The sequence below is a fragment of the Nothoprocta perdicaria genome, unplaced genomic scaffold, assembly GCF_003342845.1.
Source record: "Nothoprocta perdicaria isolate Ctin4 unplaced genomic scaffold, notPer1 scaffold_299, whole genome shotgun sequence".
NCBI lineage: Eukaryota > Metazoa > Chordata > Aves > Tinamiformes > Tinamidae > Nothoprocta > Nothoprocta perdicaria.
In genome coordinates, this window is record NW_020455531.1 from 57,379 (window position 1) to 84,807 (window position 27,429).

At 38.3% G+C, this 27,429-nt stretch overlaps 2 protein-coding genes across 2 annotated transcripts in view; both read left to right on the plus strand.

Moving 5' to 3' along the window:
• Positions 1 to 8,104: 8,104 nt before the first annotated feature.
• IL18RAP (interleukin 18 receptor accessory protein) lies at positions 8,105 to 20,545 on the plus strand. Its single transcript, XM_026041884.1, has 9 exons — positions 8,105 to 8,171; positions 8,746 to 9,016; positions 9,147 to 9,321; positions 10,681 to 10,855; positions 12,191 to 12,259; positions 12,539 to 12,659; positions 14,420 to 14,574; positions 19,385 to 19,555; positions 20,151 to 20,545. The coding sequence occupies exons 1-9, from the start codon at positions 8,105 to 8,107 to the stop codon at positions 20,543 to 20,545; spliced, it is 1,599 nt and encodes a 532-aa protein (XP_025897669.1).
• Positions 20,546 to 22,183: 1,638 nt separating this feature from the next.
• SLC9A4 (solute carrier family 9 member A4) overlaps positions 22,184 to 27,429 on the plus strand; it is a 30,154-nt gene continuing 24,908 nt past the window's right edge. Inside the window, exons 1-2 of the mRNA XM_026041888.1 lie at positions 22,184 to 22,415; positions 24,634 to 25,097. Of these exons, the coding sequence (XP_025897673.1) occupies positions 22,211 to 22,415; positions 24,634 to 25,097 (669 nt within the window). The 5' untranslated portion in view covers positions 22,184 to 22,210. The remainder of the gene's footprint in view (positions 22,416 to 24,633; positions 25,098 to 27,429) is intronic.

Consider the following 27,429-nt stretch of genomic DNA (forward strand, 5'->3'; position numbering starts at 1 on the left):
CATCTTCATTAGCCACCTGGATGACTGGATTGAATAAACACTCAACAAGTCTGATGATGATGCAAAACTGGGAGGAATGGTTGATACACTAGAGGGCTATGCTGCCATTCAGAGGTACTTTGTCAAGCTGGAGAGGTGGGTGGAGAGGAAACACATTAAGTTCAACAGAGGCAGGTGCAGAGTCCTGCACCTGRGGAGGAATAAACCCATGAACCAGTACAGACTGGGGCTGACTGACTGGAGAGCAGCTTTATAGAAAAGGACCTGGGGGTCCTGGTAGTCCCCAAGTTGACCATGAGGCAGCAGTGCACCCTTGTGACAAAGAAGACACAGTAACCTGTGTTGCATTAGGAAGAACATTGTCAGCAGTTTGAGGGAGAACATCCCTCATTCTACTCAGCACTGTTAATGACACATCTGGAGTAGCATCCACTTATGAACTCTCCAGTGTAAAAAGACACACATTTACTGGAGTAAGTCCAGCATGGATGAAAGGGCTAGAGCTTCTCACATATGAGCAGAGGCTCTAAGAGCTGCAACTGTTCAGCCTGGTGAAGGTAATGCTTGAGGCATTGTGTATAAACATCTGAAGGGAAAATGTCAAGAGAATAGGACAAAATTCTTCCTCCTGGTGCCCGCTGTCAGGACAAGAGGCAATGTGAAGTAACTGAAGGAAACTACATTTGAACATCAGGAAAAGCTTTATTACTGTGAAGGTAGATAGCGGAACAGGGTTTCCACAGTGGTTCTGGAGTCTCCATACTTGGAAGTGCTCAAAAGTTGACTGGACATGGTCCTGGGAAACCTGCTGTAGCTGACCCTATTTGAGAAGCCAGGTTGTACCAGATGATCTCTAATAGTCCTTTCCAAACCCAGCTCTTCTATGAATTTGTGAAAAGGAGGCAACACAGTTGCTAGGTTTGGACGTGTGAAAAAGAATCACAGAATCACAGGATGGCATATATGAATAAAGCGTATATGTGTGGTTTTTGATCCACTCCAAGATCTCTTTCTCCCTGTCTGTCATCCAACTGATGCATTAAATGAGTCACATACCACTAAAGAGGGAGGTATTACATTTGTTTCTCAGCCATACAGCTTTCATGTGCATGAAATGTATATGAATGCATTGACATAAATGCATTACCCAACTACAACAATTGTCAACTATATTGTCACAATCAGCTTAGTTGTGATAGCAATGGCTTTGTCTGGATACAAACCTGGCTTCGTACATAGAATATCGAGTGTATATTTTTATTTGTGCAATACTTAAGGAAGATCCTGTCCTTAAGGACTAATGACAAAACTTCAGCTACAAGGAAGAAGCTCACACATTAGGAAAGAAAGCTTGGGAAAGGAAGAAGCTCAGCAGACTGATGCACCACAGTTTTAGTGTTGGTAAAAAGAAGGGAGAAAGGAACAGGGTTCTTGTCAACAAATAGGTCCAGGAAAACAAACACGTAAAAAGCACTAGAAAGAAGAGAGGCATTTAAGCTGAGGAGCAATATTGTCACATGGACAATTCTGCATGAATGCATTTACAATGAGCGTTAAATCAGTAAGTTCTCCTATGGGAGCAATGGTGAAAATATGCCAACCTGGTTCCTTGCTGGAGCACACCAAGTTCCTGAAATAAACCACATCAACTGCATGGTTTTTATGTACCTCAGCCTGCCATAAGCAAGCTAGACTATCAGAGGAAAGGAGGAGTTGCCACTGGCTTTGAGGTATTAAGAGAATCTTTTCTTATCAGCAAGGCCTAGGATCTGATGCATCTTTTAATTGTACCAGTATTTTGAGTTGGGAATATCAACTTTGCTCTTTTCTCCATATGCAAGTAGTCTATTCAGTACATCCAAGGACTTACGCGGCGCTGTCATATGGCAGATGGTAGAAACATGGAAGTTCCCTGACTCACGGGCAGACTGTGCGATAGTGCAGCAAATCTGCACTAAATACCAACATTTTCCCTTATTTAATAGGTGAGTTAGCTCACTGGTTCATAAGCTGCTCTTAACTGTGTGCCATTTGATTGACTCTATGACCTTACAGACAGAAGCTGGTGTTTAGATGTTGTTCAGATACCTGCTGTGAGATACCTTATGTGAGGGCAAAACCAACACCACTGCCTTGGTTTAGAAAATAAGCAGAGTGGAAAACTTCTTACCCACTCAGTGTTAACCCTAGCTGGGCAGAGGAAGACATGATGTGTAAATGTGTGAAGCTAGGATGGTATCAGAATACCAGAGAAATATAATCTCTCCCCAGACTCTAAGTAATACAAGACTACACAGTGTACACACTGAGATAGTGTATTTTCTCTGCTTTTCGGCTTGCTAAGTGCTTGAACAAAAGCGACCTGCATAAGGTAGGACATGGACCCCCTCACTGGCCTTTCCAGAGGGGAGGGAAAGCACTTTTGAGGGAGTACTCCCAAATATCGTGTCTAATTTCTGTGGCTATTTTTTAAAGTATGMAAAATATGTATGCATGTGAGGTGTAGGAAAGGAAATAGGGAAATCTAGGGCATTACTTTATTCTCTTTCTGTAAATCTGCTCTAGAGATAAAGGAAAAGCATGAGTTTGAGAAGTAAATGTGAGTGAGACCGCTTTGTCACTATATATGTTACTTTTGCAAAAGAAAAGAAGTTGACCTGGGACAGAGGCTCAGTAAAATATCTGGAACTATTTGATAGGATTTTTATCCGCTATGGTAATCAGTACGGCAGAGCAGTCAGACTTGTGACAGCCTGACTTGCAAAATATCGTGTGACTGGTGGTTCTGTAGTACTTGTAGGCAAGGATCTTTTCTGGAGTCAACACTGATAGAGTTGGAGTGCCCTGCTTAATTTTTTCTTTTAGTAAACATATTGCCTGGAGAGTATTATGTTTAGTATTTACCTGATGTGTGTTTTACGTATCTAAGATATGTCTTTGAGAAAAAAAAATATTCTTTTTCTAATAGTCTGATCTGTGACTTGAAGGTGGTGTGGGCTTGACTTCATCTGCATTGGACTCCATAATTCTTTCAAGGGAAGAAGAAAGGAAAGTGCTTTTCTCCAGTCAGGAAAGACACATTTAGAATATTTCATTTTTAGTAGGGAAACCTAAGAAGATATAAATTACAAAACAGTGGATGAAATAGTACAGATTTTAGTACAGACCAACTTTGTTGTCAAATGGTCCTATTCTGGAAAGAGCTTAGAGCTAAAGACACAGTAGGAAATAAGATACGTAGTTGTGAATGCATCCAGTATCCCCAGAAGACCCAATAAAAACAAGTGTTAATACTGGCCACTGCCTAGAAGAATGTGTATGTATGTGTGTAGATTGTGATCACCTGTTACGTAGCAAAATTTTTTTTAGCTTTTTTGTTTTAGCTTTTTTTCACAGACATTGAATAGAATAGATAATTGACTCAATTAGCAGTAAACAAAGTAGGCTTTGTGTATGAAAAGAAGAAACAAGTTAACTGTTTTTCAGATAAATCTGATGCTTTTCAGATAGGTCTGTATATTCATATAACCACTACTGAAGTGGTGAGGACCAGGATCTGAACTTAGAGCAATTCTGATGCTTTTATGTTGAAAGGATTGCAGGTCTGATAGGCAAGTCATGTCTATCTGATAGACAAGGCATCTTCACTATTCTGTTTCTGTCAAAGATGCAGCAACAAGACTCGACACCGATGGTGAGGATGGAAAGCAACGGTGTGGCATAATCCTCTGGTGCTGCCAGTTTGCCAGGTGCCAAAGAGCAGACTAAGGATGAAGAGAATTGCCTATTGTAATGAATATTATTCTGTATTAGGCAGATACATGGCTGTCTTGGAGATTTCAGATATTACATGCTTCATTTTGAGTTTTTCAGTAGCAGCTTTTAGGCAAAGAAGAAATAGTCCTTTGCCCTTCACATTCTTAAAAGAAACAAACTAAAAAGCTCAATACATTTTTGGACAGAATGTGAATAAAAGATCTTAAAAAATAGAATGCGTTAATCTTTTACTGGAGGTACACTTCTTTCCTCTTCCTCTGTTCTTTTTTATAAGAAAACTACCCTGAAACTTAGAACCTCATGCAACTAAACTGAGAAAGGAAGGCATGATGAGGTAGAGGAAATTCCTGTAAAGGAAACAGGCTGAACACAGTGCTCAGCTAGAACTAACCACAGTCTTATCGTATAGTGTAGGAGGTGCAGGTAAGATTTTTCAGATAATTTTTTTTTTTTTTTTTAGTAAAAGCTTTATACTTAAAATGTTAGCCATATCTGAGTTATTTTTATTTTCTTTGAATATGTGTTTTAAAATATATTGATTTTAATTGCTTAGGCAAACAAGACAGTTATGCATTATAATAAACAGCTTCATTCTTTTGCTTTGCATATGACAGAGCTTTTTTATTTTTTCTCTTGGGTGACTATTAATAATCCTCTTATATTCAGATTATGTTTGCTCTTCAAATGATGTAAATCCCATGCAAATCATAGAAATTGATAGTTCTGAGACTGAAGTGAGTCTCAGCAGAATCAGTATAATAGGCTATGGCATGCCACTCTCTAGTAAACTTCAAGGCTATCATGAAACTTGGTTTCACTCCCGATAAATTGATTCTGATTTACTTTGCTCAGATTTTATGCAAATACTTGAAACAGGTTGGAAGTAGAGATTTGTTGTTATCTTGTGAGAATCCTTTCAAAGCTGAAACATAGGCAAAGTAATACTATTTTTATTCTTTTTTTTTTTTAACCACAGAAAACTAAGTACAAAGGAAATTACTATTATAAAACATGTAAAAAAACATGGTTTTACCATAAATTACTTTCCTCTGAAATTGTATCCTAAATCTCTGGATTATGGATTAATAATATGGCATATACATGRCAGAAGATAAATCTAACTTTCCTCTTGGTTATATGTTGTCCAGAGTTGAACACTTTTGTCTCCTGGCATATATGGACAAAGTCAGAGTTTGCATTACCTTGAGTGCATTTGCAGTGCAGTGTACTATCCGAAGGCTATCCTGTTTCAATTCCCCCTCTCCTTTGGTAATTACTATCTGCTTTTGTTATCTGAGAATTTCTCTTCCTGTCAGGCACAATTAAAAGATGAAACTTCTCAAATACTTCTCACATATTATATTCTTAATCACTCTAAAAATCAGACATTTTCAATGCCATCTACTCAAAGCTTTACCAGGTAGCCAAAACATTGGTTAGCAAAATGCAACAGAAAGTAAGCCAGATTGCYAACCAAAGCTATTAAATTCATTAGTTACCTCTCCCTTTCCCACTTCCTCTCCATTCATGCTGAACTCGAAGACTTCAGAAGACTAACAATGCCATGTTGTTAATGTGGCAATAAACCAGGGAGCTGCACTGATTATACATTGGTGGCATTCCGATTCAGAATCTTTTTACGGCACTCTTAGATCTACACTAGATTAAAAGTGTTCAGGTGTATTTTAAGTGTACCTTAAAGAAACAAACTCTCTCTCAGGCCCAGATACATTAAATAAAGAGGTCTTTGTGGAAGATCACTCCACTTTCTTGCTGGGACATGCTTTGCAGAATATTGGCTTTTCTTTTCACAGAATACAGCTGGTTTTGGTAGACCTCRAAGTTTTACAGACATGTTGATTCCTCTCCCCTTGTGCAGTGCTAGATTTTAGATTATTTTATTCTATCCTGGCCCATGGTAGGTGGAAGCTTTGGAATGAAGAGGAAAATGTCTGGAATGGGGCTAGAAGGGGGTTGATTTCATCTCTACATGTTGTGCAGGTGGTGTACATCTGTATGGCATTTGAAACCCTGTGAAAGTGAAAACATTGCAAAGCAGCTTCAAAATTGAAAATTAAAATGTTGCTTGAAACGTGAAGATCACATTCACACTTTCTATTCCYGGCTTAAATCAAATATGGAGACAAAGACAACACAGTTTGATGTYATGTGGTGGTTTCAGGAGAGCTGATCTAAAGAGTTCGCTGCTACCTGCCTGCAGAAGTCCTGCTCTCTTGCTTTGTCTCTCCTCTTCCGCTCCCAGCTACAAATACTACCACTGCTTATCTTGTGTCAGGTCAGGCATTCTTTAATTATTTTTTTTTCTTACTAATTCACAAGTTGAATTGATTTGGGTTGTTAAAGATCACAAGAACTGTCATGGGTSAAGGGCTAAACCTTTAGTTTAGCTTAAAGGGACAAGGGAGCTGGGAGGATAGATGAGCAGATGAAGCTTTCCCCTATTGACAACAGTGATGCTTTAGATTATTCAGTGACCCAAGATACCACATCTTTAACTCAAGATGGCTTCTGCTTGCTACGAGTACCTGTGTGCCTATGCCACGCTGGCTGATGGGTGACATAAACCAAAATACCATCTTTTATTTTAAATGCTATGATAGTCTCGGAGATGTAGCACTGTTTTTGTATGCCTTGAGAGGTGCCTTTATATTTGCCTTAAATTCAAATTCAAACAAATCAGGATCCACTAATCATTTTGATCGAGATCCTCTAATCGTTTTCCAGTGGGTAAGACAGACTTTCTAAAGTTTAGCAAGCTCTTTGCTCAGTGCTAGTAGGAAACTTATTCTCTTTTCAGATGTAAAATTTGTGTGGGGAGATGCCAATGGGCAACAGCTGATTTCGAGGGGTAAAACAGACAGCCTACTCTGTGTGACCTCTGAGTGTATAAATAGCTCRTTCCACTCACTTGCGAGGAATAGAGACGCGTTGAACTGAACGGTGACTAAAGTGCTCCTATCTCTGCAAAAGAGCTGCCTGAAAAAGTGCCGAGTGGGTGTTTTCTTGACTAGGGTGTTCTGTCCCTAGCTAAGGGCACAGCGGGTACTTTGTTGCTGCCTGCTCYTTATGAGTCCTATCTGATTTGCATGAGGTGCCAACTGCTTAGGGACTAACCCTTGCTTKRMCYTTTTTTTTTTTTTTTTTCCCCTTGAGCTGATGTGGTGCCTCTCTGGCAGCTGTGCAAGTGCAGAGTCACCCTGTGACCCCATGAGCAAAGAAAAAAGCTCCTCACGATCTTGGTTGCACAATGCATGCATGGGCACAGCATGGTGAGTTTTCTCACTGAATGGGGCAGTCCACATGTATCAGTGGCAGGCATTGGATGTGTTGCTAAATGCCCAAATCAAGCCATGCCCATCCTTGATACATGCTAGGCAGCCTGCCCCTCTGCTCTGGTCCTGTAGCTGAAAAGGCTGCAGGACACCGCTCAAAACTACTTAGCAATGGAGCCCTTACTCCAGTTACGCCTTCCTCAGTCTACTGGTAATGCTTGTGTCTAGCTACAGGATGATGCTCTTGTCAGTTATATTGTCACCTAACTTAAAGGAAGGATTTCTCTGACCAAGAGCTCCTGAGAAATCTGCAATTTCACTACAGATCTAAAACTCTTCATTGCTGTACATATCACCTGTGAGCAACTCCATGACAGATGCATTTAAAGAGGTTGTAGCATGGTCTTGGATGTTATCTATCCTACATCTGTGTGAAACAATATGAATAGAAAGAGCATTGCATATCCCCATTTTAAAGCACACAATATATAGGAAAYAAGCTCTGCTGATGTTTATAGAGCTACATTACGAAATACACAATAACTTACCTGTCCTGTATATGGTGGATTATTATTTGCAACAAATGTCTGTTTTCCCATTTTACAGCAAGCAAGATGATTCCTAAAGAAAAAGTCTCTGAATATCGACCAAAATTGATAAAGAAAATCATGCTTATGTTTTGTTGGATCYTAGTATTATTTGTTGGTGGGACAGAAGTTAGAGAGATTAATTTGTCAGGTAAGAGGTGCTTTTGTGATGCTTTCATGTTGCTTTGAAATGGAAATGGAACAGAAAGGGTAAAAGTGAAGGAGAATTTCTGAGCCTCCCTGAAGTCTCAAGCAGTTGGTCTAAGYGTGTGAGAGAAGAAAGGCAGGCTGAGGATGATATCAAAGTCTTCTGCTCACATAGTCTGTGTGGAGGTGCTTGGTGAAGCTAAGTGTGCAGAGTGAAACTGAAACTGCCCAGAGTCTCCTGGGTGGGCAAATGATGAACTGAACAATTCATGCCCTTTTCTGCTGAAATGAAATCCTGCCATGGTTCCCCTTTCAGACTCGGATCCAACKATGGGGTTACCACATCCTGACTGGTCAGAGCAGCAAGGTCAGTCAGCTTTTAGAGAAACTATGCTTAGGATGGGACATCAAAGCTTTCAGCATCCCAAAGTGTATTTAATTTTTGTAGAGAGGGGAAAGATTTGAAAGCAATGAGAGAATGATGAAATGCTTTTCACTGTTAGCTTGAATAGGGAGAGGGACAGGTAGACTCTGCTTCTTCATTTTTTTTCACATTTATGTCAGTACCTTCTTTATTAATATGAAGAGAACTGCAATAGCTACATCTGTTCTTCTCAAAGAAGAAGAACCTCACCTTAGAAATGAGGTTTAGCAGGTTAGCATCCATTTGAAAATCCCAGATTTGTYAAAAATCTTAAGCTATTTTCACATTGGGCTTTTGAAAGAGGCATACAAACCTTTGAAAACCTTTGAAAAAACATTAAGAACTTTGCATTTCAGTAGTTACGAAAATCAACTTTATATTAGGCCAACCTAAGATCATATAACAAAATATTTAGCATGAAAATTGTAAAAATTGTATTTTTGCACAATTCCTATTTTTTACTGAGGTTTTGTTTCCTGATATTTTGTTTCTAATGTTTTGTTGTCCCACTTTTCAGGTTGTTCCCATGTAAAACCTCAAATACGGTATCGTGCAATTAGTAATGAGGAATTTGTTTTACCTTGTGCTTTACCGGATAAAGATGCTACTCACATTTTTAACCAGTCACTTCTAAAACAACACCAGGCCAAATGGTTCTGGCAYCAGAAAGATAAAGAGCCACTGCAAGCTATTACTGAGAACAGCTTTAATCCCATTCTCAAAGGGAATGCGCTCTGGTTTAATCCAATAAGGGCTAGTGCTTCTGGAATCTATATCTGCATGATACGGTATGTAGTGGGACAAATGCTAGCATTTCTATACAAGAATAATTAATCATAATAATTAATGATTGGCAATTATACTTTTTTATTTTGTATATTCATTGTATAACTTTTTTATTTTTCCTGCAACACACAGGGAAAAAAACCCATGTCTCAAAATGATTCTGGAGGTTCAAACAAAGAGTGAGGCAAACTGTACAGATTATGGCACAAATACACTGCATCTTCTTGCTGGCACTGGGAATTCAATAGTTTGCCCGGGGACAAAATGTTACAACCCTTTAAAAAATCCAGATGTAAAATGGTACAAGGTAAGGTTTGCTGTCTTAAGCCTTCAGGAAAAGTCAGTGCAGGCTTTAGGCCTAATTCTTGTTCAGATGTCATAGATCTCTGATTGTCTTTAAAAGACAATGCAGATTGAGTTTTACAACCAAAAATGTTTTACAACCAAAAAATGTAGTTTATGTGGCTATATGTAATCTCTGTAACAGTTCTGAAGAAAGTTAAGGCTTTTTGATGTCACGGAAGTTCACTTGATTTTGATTTTTTTTAATTCWTTTTTAGAAAACAACAATTCATGCAAACCAAATCATTATATGAAGTAAAAGGCTGGAACTACTTTCTCCTCAATTACTTGTAATAGGTTATTTACAAAATCAGCGCATGTTTGAAATTTAAACTTTAAATTCTGAAAATATCAAATGAATCAAACAAGCAACTTTGTTAGAAAAAGAATTATTTTAAAAATAAATTTCTAATGTGTTTGGGKTTTTTTCCACTATTTTTCTGCAAGATTTCAAATGAAAAAATGTATCAGTGAAATGTACCTACTCACTCTTTTTCACATGGCTATTAAAATACTTGCAAGCTAAAATTTATCCTTTATTCTGTTTGTTAGAATTGCACTATACCATGTGAACCTGCATAATATTAGCAAATGAAAACGACTGCAAGTTCCTCAATTGTGCATTTTACTACGTAGTATCATAGCTTAAAGCTACATAGTATATCCAGAGAAGGAGACTCCACAAGCCTAGACTGGCAGCCTAGTCCAATGCTATGTCGCCTTCACAGTTAAGATCTTTTTCCTCAAACTTAGACGTAACKACCTGTGCTTCASTTTGTGCCCATTGCTTCTTGTCCTCTCTCTGGGTACCACTGAAAATATTCTCATGCAGTTGTCTTGACACCCTCCTTTAAGGTATTTATACACATGGATAAGATTCCCTTTCAGCCTTCTCTTCTTTATGCTAAAGAGGCCCAGCTCTTCTCAGCTTATTCGAAAAAAAAAATAAATAAATAAAACAAAACAGAAACCAGACCAAAAAACCCACCCTGCCACCTAATCCATCATTAATCAAAGAAGCAATCCTTTTCTTTAGTCTTTGGTTCTGGAACTTCATGGTTTTACAGTTTCTCCCTGCAGATATGAATGCTAAAAAAATATGTTAAAAGACAGTGATATTCTGATAGAACTAAACCCAATGGTTTAATACAACTGACAAATGTCCTCAGAATCCTAATAAAGCTTTTTTTGTAGTATTGGTGAGGAGAGCTTGATTTATCCCTACCACCATGGCAGTCCCATTGGAATTTCTTAAAAGATAATGAATTAATATCACAAAAGAAAAGCGACAACTAATCCTTGTTATTTCTTTTCTTATTATTAGAATGGCCGTAAAGTAATATTTCAAAAACTGAGGTCAAGGCTAAAATATAACCATAATGAAATCTTCATGATTCCAACYTATGACAAGGATGCTGGAATGTATGTGTGTGATTACACTCTAGTTGACAACAGTACTGAATGGACAGTGCGAACCATGGTTAAAGTAGAAGTTATTGGTGAGTAATAAAGTTCAGAGTAAATATCTTTAGTGAAAAAATATGTTTTTTCTATTCTTTCCTACACTATTTCTCTCACTGTTGAGACTTTTCTTCAAAAGTGACATGCTTTCCTCTCTGGGTACTCCTCTTATTTTGAGGGCTATTTGAGTACAGTCTTCATAGACCCTTTAAGGTGTGGGCTCTTTAACAAYGCAGGACTTATTCCCAGCCTTCTGGAAAGTGGGCTGCTCTGCAAAAAGGAGAAGCTTTATACAGTGAGAGAAAGGCAACAATTAAGGYAAAGTGGTTCTATGATCTAATGGTGAGAGCACTCCTCTGAGGTAGCTGGTTCTGGCTCTAGAGTGTTTAATACATTTTATATTAAAATGTGTTGGGAAGAATACATTAGGATGGGAGCTGGAAAACACATCCCAACACCCTTTCAGAGGTCCATGTGCCTAATTACAATGTCAGGTGCTATCTCATCTTGTTTCTAGGTGTATCTCTTCATTATTTTCTTAATCTGCATGAAATGTCTCTGCTTTTATTCTGATCTGACCAAAACTGAGCTAAAACACTGCACCTCTCAGTTCTTGTCCCTCAGTTCACACCATGGCTGAGGAAAAGAACTGAAAAGTGATGGGTACCTCTACACTCTGAATTTTGCATACATTYCTGTTTTGTGGCTTGGCTTAGAAAGAAATGAAGTGTGGCACCACTTCCTGCAGCATAGGTCTTTCTCAGAATATCAGAGCTGGGAGATTTAGCCCCCTCAGACCATTATCCCTGCAGCATGGTTAACTCTTAGAWCACAAACTACATTGTAAAACCATATTGTGCAAACTGGAGTTGACCTTTTCTGTGCCCTTCACTTGAAAAAGCATAGTTATTTTAATGCAAGTACTTGTGTGGTGTACTTAACATGTAGATGAGGATTGCTATGCTGTATTTATGTTTACTAAGCATGGAACTAGGCTTGGCAGGGAGCTGATATGCGAATTAGGTTCTTCAGTGTTTTTTGTATTGGGATACCTTACTTGAGAATCCTCAATAACTGTAAGGGCAAGATAGATTGTAAGCTGTTCAGCTCAGCTAAGATAACACAGCCTCAGTGTAGCTGCAGTAGCAGGTCTTTAAGTTATTCAGTCTGTTGTGTATAAGTTACTCAGCAACTAAATTTTGTAGTAAAAACTCCCATGTCTGTGAACTCACAGACATCTATGTAACATGTGAAAATCATCCTCTTGGTCTTAGGCATCTAAATTCTATCTAATATTTGAAAAAATGGAAACCTATCAGATATTTTCTCTAGTCTTCGGTTTTGATCATTAATATTATTGAAATTAATTGCAGCAAAAAACACTATCCACCCACCAAACTTCTTGTATCCCAATGCTGTGATGATCCTTGAAGCAGAGCTTGGTAAGTTTTGATTCCTTACCTAAAAGCAAAAAGAAATATTTGAAAGGGATATTGTTAGACCATGAGAGATCATGAGAGATTTTGATTGATTTTGATAAAATAATTTGGTTTTGCTCTCCTGGAATATGAAGATTTTATATAAAATGTAGAGGTTTTATTTGGTATGTATCTTAGAGCATATTAAATAAAGCATCATATACTATACAGATTCCAGGCTATCAAAGGAAAAAACATTCTAGTGATCTCTGTGCATCGTTTTCCTGTGTTAATTTGTTCCAGGACAACCACTTGAATTGAAATGTGTTGTACAGTTTGGATTTGAAAGAGATTCTCTGCAGAATGTAACATGGAAAAGAGACAACAAAGAAAATACCAATGAGAAACTGGAACAAGAAACAAGGTAATAAAATAAACCTGGTAATCTRTTTACACTGTTAGCAGTTGCAAAAGTCCTTCCACAACAGCTTCGCTTAATATAATATTTCACTGAAACTCAGAAGGCTCTAACCACACACATTTTGTCAACATTCACCATGTTAACATATATGTCCCAGGGCAGGTGAGAGKTACATGTCCTTTGCATAAAGATAAATATCTTAAGGGCACAATATGGCTATTGAAGTCAAGAATTTGAATGTACTTTCTAACCTAATCTCTTCCTCCTAAAGCAAAGCTCTAGCTCACTGGATGTGCCAGTATGGATGGTACTTGACTCCCTGTGCTGGTATCAGCTGTTTCCACATGCTCTCTTTATTCCTCCTCGTGAATAATACACACTAGCTGTCTTAGAAAATTATCTATGAGTAGGGAGTAAAGCAGATCCAATAAAACAATACTACGAACAAATTCTTTCGCACCTGGAAACACGTCTGGGTGTCTCTAAAGTCTCAAAAGTTGAGGTGTATTTACTGAGTTGTGTATGTGTTTACTGAGGATATTGAGTCAGACTTATCGCAGTGATTTTTAGGATTTTTCAAGAAGTCATCCCTGATAGGAATTAAGCAGACCCCTCAGAGAAATGACTTGTTGGGGAAAGATTTCCTGTGACTTTGCAACAGTGAAAATTGTCGCTATGTCTCCTTTTGATTCTGTATTTTCCTTATTCATTTATACAGTGTCCAACTTGGACAGGAAATCACAGAATCACAGAATGGCCAAGGTTGGAAGGGACCAAAGTGGTGGGTCTACAAAGAAAGGAGCCTACACTATACAACTCTGAGCCATCTTTATGATAAACTTCTTCTGCGTGTTTGGGAAAGCAAAAGCTCTCCTGACACTGCTAAAATTAAGTTTTTAATGGAAGCTATGAGTGAGGCGAGATGATCTGTCTGTCTGTCTCTCTCTCACACATACTCACACACACACACACATGCACACATATGATTCAGTTTTCAAGTTCAAAAACTAACTTCTGGATTTTCCTAACTTTTGAATGTTTAGCTTTSTAATTTTCTTTTAACCATTTTTTTTAGTTTTGTAAGTGTGTACACTTTTTGTGTGTTTATTTTTCCAACACCTACATGGGCCTAACATTCCCAACAGATCTTAATCACAGGTTGAATCCCTAGATTTACTCCCTGTACACATACCTGCAACTCTTGTGCTACCGAGTTAACAAAGGGCTGTCACTGGCCCATCGTGGCCTGCAGTAGTGTGACAGGAGGCGCTTTCAGGACTAGTCAAATACTGTCTTTCAAAGAGGAAAGCTAAAAGTCAGAAATCTTTGTCTATCCTGTCCTCAGGCTTTCTATTCCTATTAAAGAGACTGTGCTTTCACAGTCTTCTTGTCCAGGTAGTCCTCTCTTAGGGCTCCTTTTCAAAGTTTCCCCCATGCATTTTATCTGGGGCATCTTTTAAATCTTAAAAAAAMCCCAAACACAAATAGTCTTAAGGTGCCCATAAAGTGAGGTAAGTGCTTAAATATTTTGCTGAGTTGATCAAGTGAGAATCAACCTTTTAATCTTTTGACCTTTGATGTTAGTACTTTCTTACTATGTAAAAACAGTAGAAGTTCTGGATCAGAATATCACATCTATGTTAAAATGTAAAGTTGAATGTTAAAAAGTTATAAGTTCACTGTTTTTTTCTATCTAAAACATTAGCAGAATGTGTGAACAAGCAGTAAAAGTATATTGAAAATATGTATTTTTTTCTCTTTAGTATTCATCTAAATGGTTTAAAGGGCACCATACTTCATCACATTGCTAAACTGAAAGAAGTTACTGAGAGGGACCTCAGAAGCAACTTCACGTGCTTTGCTCAGAATGCTGTGGGGAACTCTACAGCTGTGATCAGGCTAAAAAGGAAACAAGGAGGTAAAACTAGGTGGAGGGTTTTCTGGCTATAAAAACACATTTTGTTTTACTCACCATTACAGATTCATTTCCCATGGATATGGTCATTGGCTTTTCAGTCTCCTGAAGAAGTTTCTTAACATTGGATTGGGCACATTTAATTTGTTAAATATCTAGAAAGACACATGATTCTGGTGATTACGCAGAATAGCCTGACAGAGAGGCTGCTGATGGCAAGTAGCCCAAGTGAGCAGTGGAGAATAAGCAAGAAGAGGAGAGAATCTAGCAAATTGAAACAAAATGTTTGTGGAAAGCAATATATTCCTTGATTTTTATAGAACATTTCTGGTTTTATCTCCAGTTGATAGTTTGCATGTTTCTGAGAAGCTACCAAAACTAATACACATACGGCAACCCTTCAAGCAAAGACTGAAAACTCAGTTAGTGTGGAAATTAAATTGCTCTCTCACTTCTAACCATACTTCATTGTGGAGATTCATGAGTGGGGCAGAACAGGAAGTCTGCAGCTATGTATTGTGTGTGATAGTAAACTGAAGGCATCTTTTTCTTGTCAACCAATGTTGAGTGTACCGTAGAAGTTTTGATTTTCTCYGTGCCTTCCATCACAGAATGGCTTTTCATCCGATCAAGTAGATGCCATTCAAATGTTATTCTTGGTGACAGACTGCAACATTATATTGAGATTTGCCACTAAATGAATTCCAGACTTCCCTGAATTTTGCCAGCAGAGCAAGACTGAAGACAGTTGGCTGACTTTCTGAATTTCCATTACTTTGGAAACTCAGAGTTATGACAGACTCTTTTCTTTCCACAGTGTTTCTCTTATATGTGCTATGCAGTGCCATTTCAGCTCTATTTGCATTTGTTGTGTGCATTGCCTTTGTTTACCAATACTGGATTGAAATAGTGCTGATATACCGAAGTTACCTAGTACAGAACGAAAGTATAGAAGGTAAGCAATGTGGTATAATGTTACTTTTCTCCAGTTCTCTCTACTGGTTTTTGCCTTGTGCTTTAATCTAGTGTATGTTAATACCTAATTTAATGTTCATAGTAACCCTGCCCTCTTTGAGAGGATACAAAAGCTGTTAAAGCTAGCAAGGTATTTCAGTGGATTTAGATGGCAAAATCTCTGGGCAGGTKGGAAGAAATATATAAACACCAACCGAAATGTCACAATTAGTCTTTACAAGATCCCTAATTTACCCACAGAAGATCAGAATAGGGTGTTGAATTGTGGCAGTCCTTTTATAGAGAACAATAGAGAAATTCCAGTATTTTAACTGCATTGTCATAAAAACAAAACCTGAAGACTTGAGTCAAATGTTCTTGCAGAATCAAGTGAAGTACAAAATCTAATGCGTTTTTCAGTTTTAGCCAAATAATTTCTCAGAAGAGTAAGCAAAGCTGAGAAATAAGATGACATAGAGCACCAACCAATTGCATTTAGGCAATATTCATCTTTCCCTTCTAAAAACTATATTGTTCATTGTGGTGTTTACAGCAGAGTCATCACCTTCTGTTCTGTTATTTCCTATCTCTGGGGTAATGTAGCCTGCCATACTGTCCAACGAACATGGACCTTCAGGGTAGCAAGCTGTGTAAAAATATAGTAGAAATGACAGTCCCTACTTCAAAGAACTTATTATCTAATTTTCTTACATGGGTATAAAAAATTTAGTATGATGTGCCTTAAGATTTTTTTCTTTAATTGTTGAATCTTGTTGCAGCATGAGATGTATATGTCTCTGTGGCTGAATGTGTGTTTCCATATGTATACTTCATTTATGTGAAGTATACTTCATTAAGTGTGAAATAACTCTATCTATGTGTCTATAAATATATGCACAATGAGACAATTAACTGCCCTTTTGGAAAGTATTTTATGAGCCTCATAGCAGCTGGCAAAAGTGATTTGGGAAATCACTCAGAATTTCCCCTCTGTTTGGTAGCAAATTGATGCAAAAACCTCTGGAAAGTCCCCTTGGCACTTACCCCTGTATGTCAGTAAGGCAGAGACAGATTTATATACAGAAACTCAAGACACTGTTGGGCCCATCGCAGCTAACTGCATCTTACATATGTTTCTGCAGATAGAAGTGCCACCCTCTGTCCCACTCCCATGTACCAGATGCATGAGTTACCATTTGTAGTATGGGCTCCTAGTGCAGTCAGAACAGCTGTGCCAATCTGGCAAGTTATCTGCTTGAAGCATATTCATTAAAATTTGTGCTTCCCACAGCAGGACTATCCCTCTCTCACCTCATGTGCATACATATCAAGTCATATGATGCGTGAGAGGTCTGGAACAGCTTGATCACAGAGCAACTGAGCATCAGTTACAACTTGTTATTTTCTGTTTTTTCCTTTCCATCTTTTCTTCTTTCCCATCCCTAAGTCTGGAATCAGAAAATTATGGTCACACAGGTTGGATCCTCTGATCCAATACCCAGCTCAAAGCAGAGCCTGCTCATGAACTCTTTTAGTCATGTTTTGCATAGTTTTGATGATAAAGAATTCAAAACCTCCCTAGTAAACCTGTTCCAGCGTTTAACCTCATAGTGGGCACTTTCCCACTAATATCTTAAAAGAATTTCTCTTGTTGCTACTTGTTGCTTATTCTGCCGTTTCAGTGCAGCTCTGAGAAATCTGTTTCCATGTCTGTACTCCATTAGGTAGTTGAAGACAGCAGTAAGCTTATGCTTTATCCCTTAATCAGTTCTGATATGCCTGCAAATGATCTTGCTTTCATCCACAAAGTGAAAGAAACAGTGCAAAATCTGTGCCTCTAGCATTTATAGGTGACTGATGCATTCACTTTGCTGGATGCAGATATCATCCTTGCCAACTCTTTGTGGATTTTATGTGTTTGTACCATAAGTTCCTCAGGGTAGAACTGTCATCCTGTGCAATTCTGGAAGCAAAATTCATAATGCTTGCAGTGAATGTATTTTTTGTATTTATTTTCTAGTGTAACAATAATGTTATAAAGGAAAGTAGTCATATGTTTAGTAGTGGTGATTGTTTAATAAGACTGCACTGACCTCTGTGGGCAAAATGAGGAACATCTGACTTGTTCAAAGGATTTACAATCTTATTTTGAAGGAGCTTCAGTTCAATGCGTATTTGGACAGTACAGCCAAATCAGTCTCATGACTCTCTGCACCATCTCTAGCTCCAACACCAATCCAGTGTGCCTGCTCTTGGTGATTCCCTGTCTTGGGCTGGGCCTATGCTAGATCAGCTTGCTAGAGAAAGTAGTTGGCAAGAAAATGAGTAGCTAGCAAGATGACTCAATTGCATCTGTTATCACAAAAGCTCCAAAACCAGTGCAAGGAAGTGCTGCAAATGTGTGGCACAGTGTTGACTTGTATTATCTAATCACATCCTCAGGCTTGAAACTGTGTTTTCACACCTAGATCTCATTCTGTTGACATGATTTCTGCTACGTGTAGTTCTGTACGTAGTTTTTCAATGTAGGCTGTGCATGCAGTTAGTTTTCCTTTTGTATTTCCCACATATTCTGGAATGCATATTGACTCTTCTACGTCTGGTTGGAAGCTGATGGCTCTGGTGTGTTATCTTGGCATAGAAATTACAAATTTAGCACTGAGACATCATTTAGGTGTCTCTGTGCTGGAGGTGACTACGTGTTAGGTAGGTGTATCAGTTCCCGTTCTGTGGCGGCCTAGTCAATACTAGAGACTTATTAGTCAACACTAGTCAAGTTATTAGAGAGCTTTTCAGCATATCCTGCTCTAGGATCCTTCAGCAGGACCCTATGCTGACAGTTGAATTGCAATCTGGATTCTGCTGAGTCTCCTGACTTATGGAACAATTCCACTGTAGGTGTCTGATGTCATCTGGGTGCCTAAGAGTGTCCTGTTATTCTCATTTAACGTTTCTAATAATTCTTGTGTCATACTTGGCAACCCCATCAACCTTATGGCATGTCAAATACACTAGACACCGACATATGGGTGAGAGGACTCAGTCCAGTGTATCATTTTCCAGAAATCTCTTTACTTCTTCCTCCTTAAATGTGGTTCAAATTTTACTTGGCCAATAAATGAAGTTTTCTTTTGACCTGTAGCTGAGAATGGACCAAGGAAGGACAGCAGAATAAGGGAGTTTCAAAGTTGAGAAAAGCCATAAATGTATTTGGCATCTGCATTTAGCAGACTTTTTCTAAAGGGACTGAATCAAAATTCTGGAACTGGTCAGCACTCACTTTTTGGGCTGTTGTTTGGATCAGATCTAAGCTTTGCTACTTACACCAGTCTCTCTGATTGGGAACATAACAGAAAGCAGCACACATCTAGTTTACAAACTAGTATAATAAAATTCACCGCCTTTCCAAAGTAGGTTGTGCACTAATGAGTATTTTTGGAATTAGAGTTTATGTGAGTGAGAAAAAAAAAAGATTAAGAATCACTAAATATAAGATAGAATTTAGATGGAAGGGGACAGATCTTCCACTAGTGAGAACTGGCACATATTTGTGAAAATGCATAAAAATGCCTAACTGAAACTTTCTTTGCAGTATGCATAGTTGTCTACAGCCTCTCCATTTACTTTGATAATATATATCCACAGCATTTTCAAGACAGTGGGGAATAAGAGGTAGCCCTGGGTAACTAAATGGCTGTGCTTCATGAACAGGTGAAAATATCCAATTAATCTGTTGCACTGTTAAATAAAACACAAATGTACAAGACATAAATAGAAATTATTAGTTAAAAAGAAAGCTGTAAGGTTCAGATGTATTTATTAAGGAATACTATGTTAATTATTTACTTATTTATTTTAGATGGCAAAGAATTTGATGCATTTGTGTCCTATGCAAAACTAGACTGTTCTGAAAGTGAGTCCACTTTAATTAGTGAGGAAGAATTTGCCCTGGAACTCCTTCCAGACATTCTTGAAAACAAATACGGATACAAGTTATGCCTTCTTGAAAGAGATATTCTTCCAGGAGGTGGTAAGAACTCATGAGTGGTAAAAAAATATTCAATGTTCTTTGAAAATGGTTTTCACTTTCCAAAAATCTTATGCAAAAGATTTGCAAATGGTGTGTTTTGGCATAATTCTCATGTTTTTATTTTTATACCTGGCTGCTGCACCTGAGGCACATGTATATTTCAGCATGTTTCCTGGGGAGATACGAGGGTGAGATAAAGATTTTTGTCCTGTAAATTCTTTGCAGATAGACTCCATTTCCTGAATGGAAGATCCTTAGGTGCTTCAGTAGTTACTTTCTGATTGACTTCAGTCAATCCTCCATGCAATAATTGGTACTTTTGGTTGGGCTGGAGGGAGACTCATCCAAGTGTCCCTTGAGACCCTATCTGAGCAGCAACTAAGTGTGTTGTGGTTTGAGCTGTGTCCTTCAACTCTTGTGCTGCAAGTTGTGGTCTCCAGGCTGCGTAAAATTGGCAGTGGTATCTCTGACAGCAAATACAGTAGAGCTTATGTGATTGCTCTAAATGCATATTTCTTTGTTTTTAGCTGTTATTAAAGGAACTGGTTTGATAAACAGTCCAATGTCCAACCAATGATGGCTACTTCTTTTCCAGCGTACACAGATGACGTCGTAACAGCCATTAGGCAAAGCAGACGAGCAATAATTATTCTGAGTCCTGCCTACGTCAGTGGACCAAGCATCTTTGAACTGCAGGCAGCAGTAAACTGTGCACTAGAAGACAGGAAAATCAAACTACTTTTAGTAAAATTCCAGGCTTTCCAAGAGCCAGAGACTTTACCTCCAGTAGTGAAGAAGGCTTTACGGATTTTACCAGTCATTACCTGGAAGTCTTCTATTTCTGCATCTCCAGAAAAAAAGTTCTGGAAATATATGCGATATCACATGCCAGTGAAAACTACTAAGATGTTTGGGAATTACAGCCTCAAGGGCTTTTTCCAAAGGTGCTTAGCCTGGTTTATCAATAGCAGAAAGCTYATAGATAGATGACAGCAAGCTCAGGAACGGTGACATGATTGTGAAAAACCTTTCTTACATCAGGTTACTACTAAGGACTGTCACTTCGGTCAGCAATAGCGTTCTCCAAACTAGTGAGATAAACTGTAATATGGCAGTGCCTACAGTAGAAATGAGTGGCACTGTACAGCAACTGTAAATGTGAGTTAYATTTCATAAATTATTATTTTGTCACTATTATTATTATTTATTATCTTATTTTGTTCTGACATTGATAMATGTAAATGGTTTGCTCTTTGCAGTATATTTCTGCTGGGAGATATATTTTTATGTAATTTTATAGAAAAAAGATTAATAAATGGAACTTTAGAGTAAACTCATGTTTTAATTTTCCTATACAGTGCAGTGGCATGGATCTAAACTCTAAAAATAAACTCCTCCCTCCTGTAGAAGAATTTAGGAACAAAGTTCTGGGAAGCTACTGCAGGTCGGTAGGCCAAAGCGGTTGAGAGCAGGAGAGGAGGAGACTGCTTGCTAATGTAGGTATAAGCTGACCCTAAGAGATTCAGCATTGTTTTCTAGCACAACCAGACCAGTGGTTTGTAAAAAGAGTAACTGTCTGTAAATTAAATTTACTCATTTCTGGTGTGGGCAATATGGCCTTTAACAATGTCTAATCTACCCTACTACATTTGCACACTCTGTTATTCTCACACTTACCTTTTTTCTTTTTTTTTTTTTTGTTTGTTTGTTTTTTTTCTGGAGGAAGGGAAGTGACAGCCTCTCTAAAAATACATTTTGTAACTTGGTAAATATCTTGTTGAAGAAGGATAAGTGGTTGTCATGGGTAAAACAAATGTCAAATGCAAGAGGTATCTGACTTTCATTTTGTTGCATATGATCTGACACAGATATTTCTCTTTTTATATATATATGTTTTTTTTTTTTTCTAAAAAGTGTGACTAAATTAAACACATGCCTTTAAGAGAAATAACATGTTTTAGGGCTAAAGGAGGTTGTAATTTGCACGGTCCTCCGCCAGATGTCCCTCCAGCAAGCCCTAGGGAGTGCATTTATTTACACACCAGCTATTTTTTTTTAACAGGTGAGAAAGTGCCTGTGAGCGGTGCCAACTGTGGCACCTCAGTTGCCAGYGGTGCTGGGGAGGCAGGCGGCAGGGACAACGGGAGGGCAAGGCRCAGGGCAGGCTCTTCTGCCCGATCCCGGTGCCACTGCCTCTCCCGTCTGGTGCCCTGTGCTTGGGCTGCACTTGCTACCTGGGTGCTGCACATTGCTGTTTAGCTGTATTAGACAGGGGAGGGAAAACTGAGTGAATGGGAAAAGTATAGTTAGAAACGGCCTTATTCCATGACAGGGAGAGGCTGTGACAAGAGCTGGTCTGAGTCTGAGGAGCCTTGCGGAATCGCTGCGTTCATTGGATTTCCAGGTCTGGCTGTAACACAGGGAAGAGCACAGGCAGGTTACGACTTCAAAAATGGGTTCTATCAGGCAAGTGAAGCGTCCCTGATGAAGAAGCAGCTGGGAATATGAGTAGTGCGAATCGAGAGGTGTGAGYGTTGCATGCTTTCATGCACCTGCTGTATGTCACATCGCTAACAGAGGAAGGTCACAGTCCCGGTCATGGGCTCTCGTGTGCTCCTGTGTGCAAGGCTCTTGAACCAGGTGCTGTCGCTGTTGATGCTGGTATGCCATTCTGCTGCTCTTTATTCAGATGAGACCCATCTGGGCAGCAGTTTCTTGCCTGACTATGAATCTGACCATGAGGATGTTGTTGACTCTTCACAAGATGCAAGGCTGCATGTTTTCACATTTGATTATGCTTACGTGCAAATTCCTTGTGAAGTTACTCTTTGGATACTCCTTGCCTCTCTTGCAAAAATAGGTAAGTATAAAATGGGATCTTGGATCTTTCTGTCTGGATAGAAATTAGAAATGTACCATGTAACCAAATATTTACCAGGGATTTTTGTGGCTGGTATTGTTTTTACAGGTCCTGTACTGGAAAGAACTGTTGTGTTCTTTGACTTTGACAACTACGTATTTTCAACTCTAAATGCTTCTAGCTTATTAAAATAAATATATCACCTGTAACATTCATGTCACTTAGGTCATTCATGCTTATGAGTAGCAATATATCTCCTGTCACCCTAGTTCTTTTTTTCTTTTTTTTTTTTTCCTAACCTTTAAAATCATACCAGAGCCTAGAACCAGCCATAGCTGTAGAAATCAATAACAGATGTTTGAGACTTTAAGTGTATTTAGTCTGATGGGGGAGGAAAGTGAGAAGTATTCTTCTGTTGTGTAAATAAGAGGAAAGAGTTCCTTATGAGTCTGTATTTTAAATGTTTGTTGTTCGAAGTTTCTCTGATAGACTAATAGGGTATAGGTCATCAGAGAAGTAGGGCAAGTGCTATTTGCATCTTGCTTCTATTGTAGTTCGGTATATGTATCTGAACGAAGAAAGACAAACTCGCATAGAAGAAGGCTCTCCAGTTAACACAGAAAAAAATARCTCATCATCTGTCCTATAGCTTTATGGCTGGGCTCAAACTGCTTTTGCCGTTTAGAACTAGTGCAGCAAAAATATTTAAATGCAGCAGTAGATGACAACATCAGGAGCTCTGAACAAGTGTTTTTCCTGCCATGTGCTTTTCAAACATTGCTATAGGATAGTCTAGTATRTGTGACATTATTTTCTGGAGGTAGTCTGAAGACACTGTCAATTTTTCCTATTGTAGTCAAACAGCTGTTAAAGACCATTACTGCTGACCATGATTTGGCAGTTTCACAGTAGTTATTTGTTCGAATCCAACTCCTATGAACAGAGGTCTTTACTACTAAAACAATTAACAAAATTGTCATGAATGCAACTTTGCAACTCATCAGAGTGTGTTAACAGTGAGCATATTGACCAATATTTTTATGCATTTTCTATAAAAGCACAAGACATGCCATCTGACTAGTCTTCTCTTTCATCTGTATTTSAGCAAGAAATAATCTTTCAGAAGAGGAACTTAGTGATCCAGCATAGTGGAAGGACTTGTTCCTTTGCTGGGAATTTTCCAATAAAATTACTGTTGAAAAGTGTAGTGGTGTTGAATTCCAGGCTACTTTGGAAGATTAGCTAGTGTGAATAAATGTCCTAGGGAAGATTACCAAATTAAAAAGAAAATCAGTGTGGCAATCATAAATGATCTTTCTTTTGGATTTTCAGATTTTGGGGAGTGAAACATTTCTAAGATCTTGGAAGCCTTTATGGGATGGAAACATAATCATATCATTCTGTAAATTTAGCAGAAGATTGTGACTATATTTCTATTTTTTTTWATATTTTTTGTTAAAAGCAGTTGCGTTCGCAAGGAAGTCATTTTAAATTTCATAAAAATAATTTCCTCTTTCSTTTAATTGGAGCACTGCTAGTTTGAAAGTCACAGAAATGCAATTACGTCATTAACAATTCAGTTTATCACCTAGCTTCACCTAGCTCCAGATATGAAGATGCATTTACTGGATTTACATTTTTTTTCAGATTGCCTCATTCTCTTAAATTTAGATTTAAACTTTTTAGAATTTAGATCTAAATTTAGATTTAGACTTTTACATTTATGTATATGAGGCAGCTCTCACTCACAGTACGCTTATACAGTACCTGATGAACCATAATTAGAGATTACCACAGTAGCAGTGTCAAAGAATAATTATATGAATGCCCTTGCTGTAATAATACATCAAAGTGGCCGGAGGATATTATTATGATAAGTGCAGCCTTTTTTTCTTGACAGTTATTCAGCRAGGAATTGTTTCTTGTGTAGAATATTTTCAAAGTGTCTATGTGCAGTTCTTTAACTCTTYGTAAAATGGTGTCCAGATTCAGAAACCCAGAAAAGAGATTCTCAGCCAAATTCTTCCCCTACTGTAGCAATGCAAATCCAGACATGGTTCATTTTGAAGGAAATAGTACTGTTTTTGTATTTACGCTAGTAATTCTAAGAACTGAACCTGGCCTGAGGACAAAACATTCAGCGTTAGTCCAAACATCCATGTGGATGTCAGGCTAATTTAAACTTGAATAATATCCCCTTTTTTTTTTTTAATTCAAGGTTTCCATCTCTATCACCGATTACCAAAACTCATGCCTGAAAGTTGTGTCCTGATTGTCATTGGAGCASTAGTTGGAGCGATCATTTTTGTCACCGATCATAAATCCCCCCCAGTGATGAACACGAGCATTTACTTCCTGTATCTCCTTCCACCTATTGTTCTGGAGGAGGGTTATTTCATGCCAACTCGCCCGTTTTTTGAAAACCTTGCATCCATTTTATGGTGGTCTGTGCTGGGCTCTCTCCTGAACTCCTTTGGGATTGGCCTCTCCCTCTATGGAATCTGCCAGATAGAAGCCTTTGGCCTGACCGACCTCAACCTGCTGCAGAACTTACTCTTCGGCAGCATGATCTCAGCTGTTGATCCCGTGGCAGCTCTGGAAGTTTTTGAAGAGGCCTCAGTTAATGAGCAACTTCATATGATGATTTTTGGAGAGTCATTGCTAAATGATGGCATAACTGTGGTGAGTTTGTTTCTGTTTCTCTTTGTTTCTTCTGTTTCTTCTTTCCTGGAAGTTGTGTCTTGAAAGGTTATTTGGCASAGGGCAAGAGTAGTTCTGTGATCCTGGACATCTTATTGTATGGATACACTAGTGACAACTCACACATGATTTTAGATATGTAAAAACTGCATGTTATGTTAACTCTTTCAGAAGCAAACTGACATAGTGATGCTAGACAAGGAAAGCTGATAAATGTTCACCTTACTCAAGTGTATAGAAACTGCTTCTGGAGCAAGAGATACTTTTTTAAAAAAATATGAAAGGAGATATTTTAGAAAGCTCCTTTGGCTTTTCTCTTCTCTTCTCTTCTCTTCTCTTCTCTTCTCTTCTCTTCTCTTCTCTTCTCTTCTCTTCTCTTCTCTTCTCTTCTCTTCCCTTTTCCTATTAGCTCTACTAAAATTTGGAGCCACCTGAAATTCTTGCTTTGGGCCACATTTGACAAAAATATCTAGAACACATACCTTTTCCAAGTATGAAATTTCAAGCAGGAAATTCATTGCATGAGAACCAACAGAAACTTTCATGGGTTGAAAGAAAGTTAACTGGAGGTTAAGGAGTTTTGCTAGATAAGATCTTTATAGAATTTAAACACAGGAATCTGAGACACATTAAAAAAAATTCAGATACTAAATAGGAAGCCCAATGCAACTTGGACTTCTTGCCAAAATYTGTACAGAGTTCATTGCTGAAGGGCTTCGTGGGAGTAGTGCAGTTTACAAGGAATGTGAAAAGGAAAAGGAAAGAAAAAAATAATTTATTGTGGCTACAGCCTGTTGATCATAAATCCTTGATCTTGTTGAATTAGTGATGTAGAGCTGGTGCAGAATTAATGGTCCATTATTACTTGTGTTTGCACACATACTGCTTATATATTATAGTGGTTACAAAAACCAAAATGCATTTATCAGCACCACTTGTCTTTTCGGTTCTTTTAAGTGCAGACCTCAGAAAGTAACACCCATTTCTCACCCTGGAAGGGGTGGTTCAGTCGATCCATGTCCATCCATGTTTTAACTAGCTCTCTACCCTGTCTGCCCTTGGTTCCCAGATCTGTAGATGATGTGGGCTCAACTCATGATGGCATTTACATGAGCTTTCAGTCACGATCCTGCCACAGCATGAATTTGTGATAAGAAACCTTTWAAAGTAGTGGTATTTAGGCATTGCTTAGAGGTACCACATATGTTAGCAAAAGCAATGAAGGGCTGTGCACTGTGCACCATTGTGAACGGCTCTTGTCCCACTCACCTCGGCTCTGCGGCTGTGCTCACAGCTGCTATATTGACATCCATTTGCCAGCTACTGGAAACTCAGCTTCCAAGTTTCCAAATCCTCTACCTAGATTTGTATTTGACAAGGCTGAAATGTTTCTCACTCAGATGGAGACAATTAGGTATTTTCTTTTGATCTCTGGTATCCTCACTTGTTGTTTTGAAGTTCTTAAAACTGTTTACCTCACATGTCTGATCTTATCATTTCCTCCCCAGTTTCTCTCTTAAAAGCTTCCTTTGAGTTAACTCTGTGTGTTTAAAACGGTAGTATGACCAACATAAATTTGTGTACCTATTTTGCTATTGTTTTAATACAAATATCCCCCCAGTTCTCTCCAGCTTGCTTATGAGCTTGAATTTTTTTTTCTGCATCAGAAAAAAAAATGTAATAAATTTTGCTGAGCTTGTATGTTATATCTAAGGTGGAAATAATATGCACTCTCTCATATTTAGTTCGATAATCTGGTCACCAAATTAATAGAATATAGAATGAAAGTGGTGATTTTGGCATTATTTCTTTGACTTCAGGAACTGGCACAAATTTGGTATTTAATGCCTYTCCCATTTTCATTACAAGGGCTAAACTGGTAGGCAGAACAGAGGGCACTAAGTCCTGTTAATAACTTATTTTCTAATTACAGCCTCTGAGATGAGTGTTAGCATCACAGGACACGAACAGGAGCAGACCTAGCGTGAGTTAGGCAAAAGTGTTATTTCAAGGGCTCATCTAAAACAGTAACTTGTTAAATTCTGTCCAGATGCCATTCAAATCTGAAGACACCGAAGCTTTGTGGAGGAACATGTTTTCACTATAAAGCTTTTCAGCCTCTAATGTTCTGCTTCTGCCTGTAACCAGGTCACCCCTCTATTGACATGAGCTGAGCACCAGCATGCATCAGGAAACAAAATATTTCTCCTGACTACTTCACCTATGTAGCTTCATTTTAGAAATGTTTTAAGAACCTAGTAGGTGATGTTGTACTCAAAATGAAATGACAGTGACCACTTTCTGACACAGTGTC